Source organism: Pteropus medius, unplaced genomic scaffold (assembly GCF_902729225.1).
Source record: "Pteropus medius unplaced genomic scaffold, Ma_sr-lr_union100, whole genome shotgun sequence".
Classification (NCBI taxonomy): domain Eukaryota; kingdom Metazoa; phylum Chordata; class Mammalia; order Chiroptera; family Pteropodidae; genus Pteropus; species Pteropus medius.
The window spans coordinates 12,691,326-12,698,076 of record NW_024342471.1 but is presented as its reverse complement, the minus strand read 5'-3'; the positions used below and the strand labels follow the sequence as shown (position 1 = coordinate 12,698,076).

General features: G+C 58.0%; 1 protein-coding gene and 1 long non-coding RNA gene across 2 annotated transcripts; one reads left to right on the top strand and one right to left on the bottom strand.

Moving 5' to 3' along the window:
- The first annotated feature begins 230 nt into the window (after positions 1–230).
- On the top strand, positions 231–3,603 carry MAFB (MAF bZIP transcription factor B). Its single transcript, XM_039864338.1, has one exon. It carries the CDS (start codon positions 612–614, stop codon positions 1,581–1,583), a length of 972 nt encoding a protein of 323 aa, XP_039720272.1. The 5' UTR covers positions 231–611; the 3' UTR covers positions 1,584–3,603.
- A 591-nt stretch (positions 3,604–4,194) lies between these two features.
- LOC120603666 (uncharacterized) lies at positions 4,195–6,494 on the bottom strand. The gene is made up of 3 exons (XR_005653073.1): positions 5,586–6,494; positions 4,378–5,000; positions 4,195–4,333 (listed from the first exon to the last, which is right to left on the bottom strand). It is a non-coding gene; the product is annotated as an uncharacterized LOC120603666 (long non-coding RNA).
- Positions 6,495–6,751: the final 257 nt, after the last annotated feature.

The window sequence follows — 6,751 nt, the reverse complement described above, 5'->3', positions numbered from 1 at the left end:
TGGGCCGGAGCCGGCCGTCCCACTCGGCTCCAGCCCTCTGCCAGGCCTCCGTGGCTCCGGCGGGGCTCTGGCCGCCAGTCAGCTGACGCGGGGGGCGGAGGAGCTGTCAGGCGCGCCCCGCCCTGCGCCGCGGGGCCGCGGGGGCCGTGCAGCCATTGGCCAGCACGCTGGGCCGCCTGGGCCCCCGTGCTCCAGTGACATCAGGAGGCGATAAAAGGCAGCAGCGGCGCCCGATCCAGCACAGCTGCACCGCCGGGTTGCGAGCGGCTGAGATCGAGAGCCCAAGAGCAAGAGAGCTCGAGAACGAGCGGCCGGCGCTTGCCCGGCGCCTCCCCTCCGCACAGCCGCGCGCCCCGCTCGCTTCTTCACCCCTCCGGGCTCGGCCTGGCCCCACCGCAGCCACAGCCCCAAGCTCTGGAGCGGCGTAGGCATCCTCGGGACTCTCCTGCGCGCCGCCGCGTCCCCCAGACAAAGGCTTGGCCGGCGGCCTCGGCCCGCTGCGCCCTCGGCTCCCCGCCTCCCGGGCTCGCCGCTCTTCGCCCCCGCTCTCGGCTCGGCGCGTCCCGGCCGGCCGCAAAGTTTCCCGGCGGCGGCTGCGCCTCGCGTCTGCGATGGCCGCGGAGCTGAGCATGGGGCCCGAGCTGCCCACCAGCCCGCTGGCCATGGAGTATGTCAACGACTTCGACCTGCTCAAGTTCGACGTAAAGAAGGAGCCGCTGGGGCGCGCGGAGCGCCCGGGCCGGCCCTGCACGCGCCTGCAGCCAGCCGGCTCGGTGTCGTCCACACCGCTCAGCACCCCGTGTAGCTCGGTGCCCTCGTCGCCCAGCTTCAGCCCAACCGAGCAGAAGACCCACCTGGAGGACCTGTACTGGATGGCGAGCAACTACCAGCAGATGAACCCTGAGGCGCTCAACCTGACGCCTGAGGACGCAGTGGAGGCGCTCATCGGCTCGCACCCAGTGCCACAGCCATTGCAGAGCTTCGACGGCTTTCGAGGTGCGCACCACCACCATCACCATCACCACCCACACCCACACCACGCATACCCGGGCGCCGGCGTGGCCCACGAAGAGCTGGCGCCGCACGCACACCCGCACCATCACCACCATCACCAAGCTTCGCCGCCGCCGTCCAGCGCGGCCAGCCCTGCACAGCAGCTGCCCACCAGCCACCCCGGGCCTGGGCCGCACGCGGCAGCCACAGCAACAGCGGCTGGCGGTAGCGGCAGCGTGGAGGACCGCTTCTCCGACGACCAGCTCGTGTCCATGTCCGTGCGCGAGCTGAACCGCCACCTGCGGGGCTTCACCAAGGACGAGGTGATCCGCCTGAAGCAGAAGCGGCGGACCCTGAAGAACCGGGGCTACGCCCAGTCGTGCAGGTATAAACGCGTCCAGCAGAAACACCATCTGGAGAATGAGAAGACACAGCTCATTCAGCAGGTGGAGCAGCTTAAGCAGGAGGTGTCCCGGCTGGCCCGCGAAAGAGACGCCTACAAGGTCAAGTGCGAGAAACTCGCCAACTCCGGCTTCAGGGAGGCGGGCTCCACCAGCGACAGCCCCTCCTCTCCCGAGTTCTTTCTGTGAGTCGTGGCGGGTCCGGCCCCCGCCCTTGCCCCGGCCCGGACTCCCCATTCCATGTTCCCAGTCCCGGACTCCCCTGGACCCTTTCCCTGCCACAGTCCCAGCCTTGACCCGTTTGACTTGAGGGAGAGGGAGGAAGAGCGCGCGGGACGCGGGCGACGGGAGGGCGCGCGGGCAGGCAGAGGACCTTGGCCAAGGGGAGAACGGCGCACTTCAGCGCCGCCTCCTAGACTCGAGCAGAGTCAGAGAGAGACGAGGGGGTGGGAAGTCCCGGAGCAACTTTTCTCCAGTCTGGAGGGCGGCGAGGCATAGCCCTGAGGAATCGCCAAGGCCGTCTGGAGACTCTTGGCTTTCTGAACTTTGTGCATTAAGCCGGGGCCGCTGCCTCGCGGCCCAGAGCGCAGTCCAGCCCTGGAAGAGAGCAGCGAGGAGAGGAGAGGGACCCTGGCGTCCTCGCAGGCGCAAGGAGAGGCTGCGCGGAGAAAGGACAGACGGACCTGTCTGTCCAAGGTCCAGAGACCACTGGCTTTCAGCCCTGAGACGCGGGCCTCAGTTAGGACGTTCTGCGCGCACATCTCATCAGTTTTATTGCCTGCTCGATTATATAGAAAAAATACGAAAATCTGCATTAAAAATATTAATCCTGCATGCTGGACATGTATGGTAATAATTTCTATTTTGTACCATTTTCTTGTTTAACTTTAGCATGTTGTTGATCACAGATCATAACCCCTTGTTTCTTTGAGTGGGAAGGGAACGCAGTTCATAAACTCCAGCGGCTGCTTGCCGGGTTTCAGTCCTGGCTGTCGGCTTGTAAATACTCGCCCGCCAAACCGCTTAGAGAACGTGGCAGCAAGCTGAGTGTCTTTGTTTGGGTTTATTATGATGGCATCTTTTTTTGTTTGTTTGTTTGTTTGTAAGTAAAAAAGTTCTGGGCGTTTTGCATCAGAAAGCAACTTTGTTTTGGGGCGCCTTTGGAAGTTGCATGTTTTTTCTCCCTTCCCTGCCCCAACTCGGTCCTCTTTTCCCTCCCGCTTTAGTTTTCAATTTTGCTGATTTTGAGAGAAAGAGGGCTGGGGTCCCAAACTCCCAAGTACCAGGGTAAGGCAGCTGTGGAACTCCAAATCCAGAAGGACTGAAAACGTCCTTGCTCCCCAACCTCGTCTTATGGCGAAATCGACACCTCTAACAAGACAGGAAAGGAAAACAGATCCCGTTTGCTTTTTATTGCAATCAGAATCACCCGAGGGTCATCTTTTCTCAACCCTCCAGGCCCGCACTAATTGCTAGGGCCACAGTGCTCCTAGGGTGAGCAGCTTCGCCAGCTTGGACACTGCCCAATGGTGACCTGAACTTGTGTTGAACCAACCGCCACATTCAGAAAGTACTGGAAACCCAAACATTGACAAGTAGTTTTGCAACTTTCAAGTGCATTCTTTAGACCAACACGTTATGTGTGTTTTTTCCCTGCTTTTGAGATATCAGGAGAGTTATTGGTGATGTTTCCCCCCCCCACCCTTCCCCTTCAGTTGTATAGTAGTTATAGGGAAGAGCTGGGTGTTTTTCTTTATTATTACATTTTTTCCTGCAGGTCAGTAAAAGGATTTAAGTTGCACTGACAAAAATACCAAATGAAAGCGTGTTTTTTAGTTCCCATTTGAAATTGCTGGCGCTGCTGGCCGGATGCATTTTTGAGTTTGTATTAGTTGATAAATTAACAGTAATAACAAGATTGTATGAACCGCATGGTGCTTGCAGTTTTAAATATTGTGGATATTCGTCCTGCATCAGAAACGAGCTTTGGTTTTTACAGATTCAACTGTGTTGAAATCAAATTTGCCGCAACAGAAATTGTTTTTATTTCATGTAAAATAAGGGATCAATTTCAAACCCTGCTTATGATATGAAAATATTAAAACCTAGTCTATTGTAGTTTTATTCAGACTGGTTTCTGTTTTTTGGTTATTAAAATGGTTTCCTATTTTGCTTATTAAAACCATGGAAATGGTGTTTATTTAGATGACTCTGTGTTTGCCTGACTTTGACTTTCTTCTCTTGCTTCTTCAGTTTTGGGGCACTCTCCACACCCCGGCTAATAGAGAAACAGACCAAGTCTGGGAAAAATCTCTCCTTTGAGTATGTGAGGTTCAAATGTGTTTTCTGCTTTTCACTCTAGGTACAGACCCCAACCCCAGTCAGGAGCCGGTCTGTGAACAGAAAAGAGGCACTAGCTACTTTTGCAAGGCTTTCGGGCGTGAGCATCAGGACTGGCCACCTGCTAGTCTGCCGACTCTGAGGTAGAGATTGACAGAGCCCAGGTCTCTGGGTGCTGCCACCCTGATAGGAAGCAGGGTCCTTCTGGCAGTTAGGCTCAGCTGGCCCTGCCACTCTGGCCATCCGGCCTGAGCTGAAGGTTCCCAACATTTTCCTGCCCAGTGCATCTCTCTGGGAGCAACCCGAACTGCCCAGAGCTAGAGTGCCCACTTCGAGTGGAGGCCTATTCTCCCCCGCCCACCTCCAGGGCTTATGGAAATAGGTAGAACCCAGCACTAGGTCTTAGGGTGTAAGACCTTTCAGACAGGAAGCCCCTCTGTGCCCAGGATGCACCTGCAAGTCAGTCTTGGAGCCCTTAGTCTCACAGAAGAGCACTGCATGGCTGGACCAGGATTTTAGTGACCCCCCCAATTTGGGGGTACAAGGGGGCTTGGAGCATCGGTCTGGTGCAGCAGTTCTCAGCTTAGTAATTTGAGAACCTTTTTTTTTTTTTCCGGATTCTAGAGGAGCGCTGCCTGCCTACCTGGCCCCAAACCCTCCTCAGCCTCCTCTGAACCCCATCTGAAATGCGGGGTTGGCCTCAGACACATCAGAGAGTCAGAGTAGGAGCCTCTCCCCCGAGTCCTAGAATAGTTCTCTGCTCCTTTGGCAATGGCAGGTCCCAGGGGCTTCTGGTCTCTTCTGAAACAAAATCTGCAGTCTGGTAGACTCGGCCTTCCAGCCCTATGGTTCTGGCCCGGAGTTACTAATGTGAAGTTTCAAGACCCAAAGGGGGAGATGCAGGAGACACAGCAGCAGCGCCCCAGCCCGGAACTAGAGCTGGGAAGAGCCTGGGAGAAGGAAAAGAGGATGAGGCAAAACCAGCAGGGACCCAATTTTGGCCTAGGTCCCTGGTGACTTGGGGGTGGTAGTCGGGTCTTGCAAAGACAAGGAGAAAAATCCAAAAAGTAAAGATGCAAATAATACCAGCGATGATTTACATTTATATGACGCTTCAGTGTTGTTTAGTACAAGAAGAGTCGAAGAGTCCTGCTTGAATTAAATTCCAAGTTCATTTCAGCAACCCAGAGAACTATCTGGCAGGGATGGCTTTGGCTGTGATCTGGGAGGAGGGCGGAGGCCCAGTCTGGCTGTGGGGTAAACTACCTGCGTGCACACGGATAGAGGAACAAGGGGGTATGATTAGTTGGGTAATTGCGGGTGCAAGTGCACATGCACAGAACTTGATAAGAATATACCCACGTGAACAAATGTCTCCCCTTTGGGGCGAAAGAAGTCTCAGCCAGGGGGAGCGCTGGAAGAAACTCCGCTGCCCGCTTTAGAGGACAAGGTTGATGACCACACGTGGTGGGTGGGGGCTTGACTCTCTTGAATCATTGCAAGGAGACTGGCATCCTTTATCTCTAGAGCCGCCTGCACTCTGTGCAAGAAAGTCCTCTGAGCTGGGGAGGGTTGCAAACTCCAAAGGTTGGGGAGGGTTGCAAACTCCAAAGGTCAGTTTTCCTTCCCCAGATCACAGGAGCACAGACGCCAGTTCCATGACAGACACCATCAGGCTGCATCCAGAGAGACGTGTCCAAGGCCGGTTCGGAGTGACCAATTGTGTCTCCAAGAAGCTGACAATCCCACAACACAGCCCTAGTGACACACTGACACACAGATGCACAGACACCCCCACCCCACACCCACGGTGATGCCGAGCAGGCACTGTGAATCTCCACACCAACCTACCATTTGGATACCGCCCGGCCGCGTATGCATGCAGGCGAGAGCAGGGCAGAGGTGGCAGCGCCGGGAAGGAGGCCAAGCCCTCGGGAGCCTCCAGGGCGGACTCGAACAGCAGGCAAGCCCCGGTCACGTCTCGGCCGGCGGCTGGCCATCCCGACCCGCCGCCACGCCGCAGACCCGGCGCCCGCAAGCCCAGGAAAAGCGAGCTGCGCCCGGAAGCCCTCCGGCTCGTCCCGCCCTGGTGGCTCCCTGCGGCCTGGTGCTCATGGTCGGTTCCCACCGCTCTCCGTGGCTCGCGTGCTCCTCGCGATCCTCCGGGACCCCAGGGAAAATCCCCCTGCGCCAGGAGTCTGCCGGGCCAGCACTGGTCCCGCGTAGACAGGCTGGCGCCTGCACTCGGGGACGCAAGCCGAGACAGACACCGGGATGCACTTAGGGGGCACACGCAGGCCCCGCGCCTGTGGCTCCTCTCCAGGCGGCGTCCCTGGCTGGGGCGACCCCTGTCCGATTCGCAGAGAACGCCGCCTCCTGTGACTCCCGGGTCTCACAGGTGTGCGGGAGGCTGTGTGGGCTGAACTGGCCGCCCCATCCTCAGTGAGGCGAGTCAGGACGGAGCTGGGCGCAGCTCCGGTGAGCCTGGGGTCCTTCACCGCACGGTAAGGGCGGAGGCCATCAGCTCCCCTCTCCTCTCTTCGTGTCCTTACTTTGCCATTTCCCTTTTCTCCGGCTCTTCCTTCGTAAACTCTTCGTTTCGGAAAACTTTCTCCCTCTGTTCCCCCACCCCTTCTGCCTTTTATCCAGAAGATGCCTGGCGGGAAAGGGCCGTGGGAGCGGATTCAGGGGTGTCTGGTAGGTGTGGGTAGAGTGAAGGGATGGAGATGAGAATCTGGCGTCCCCGGAGCCGCCGCGCCTTGCGCCTTGCGCCAGTGCCAGGGCCAGCCGCCCTGGGCTCTGGCGTTGACTCTCCAGCTACCCAGCCTTTCCCTTCCATTCTGCGCCGGCAGCAGGGCCGCCTGGGGATTGCCCGGGAGCAAGGTCCCTGCTGGCCGGAGATGGGGCAAACCTCGGCTCTCTGTGAGGGGCTCTCTGGAGCAGCTGGGCCTGGCCCTAGACCCAGATCCCTCTTTCGATCACACCCAGGCTTCCTTTAGCCCAGCGTCGTTCAGCAT

What these genes read in the sequence shown, in the direction of transcription:
- MAFB (XM_039864338.1), top strand. Translation starts at nt 612, where the DNA reads ATGGCCGCGGAGCTGAGCATGGGGCCCGAGCTGCCCACCAGCCCGCTG.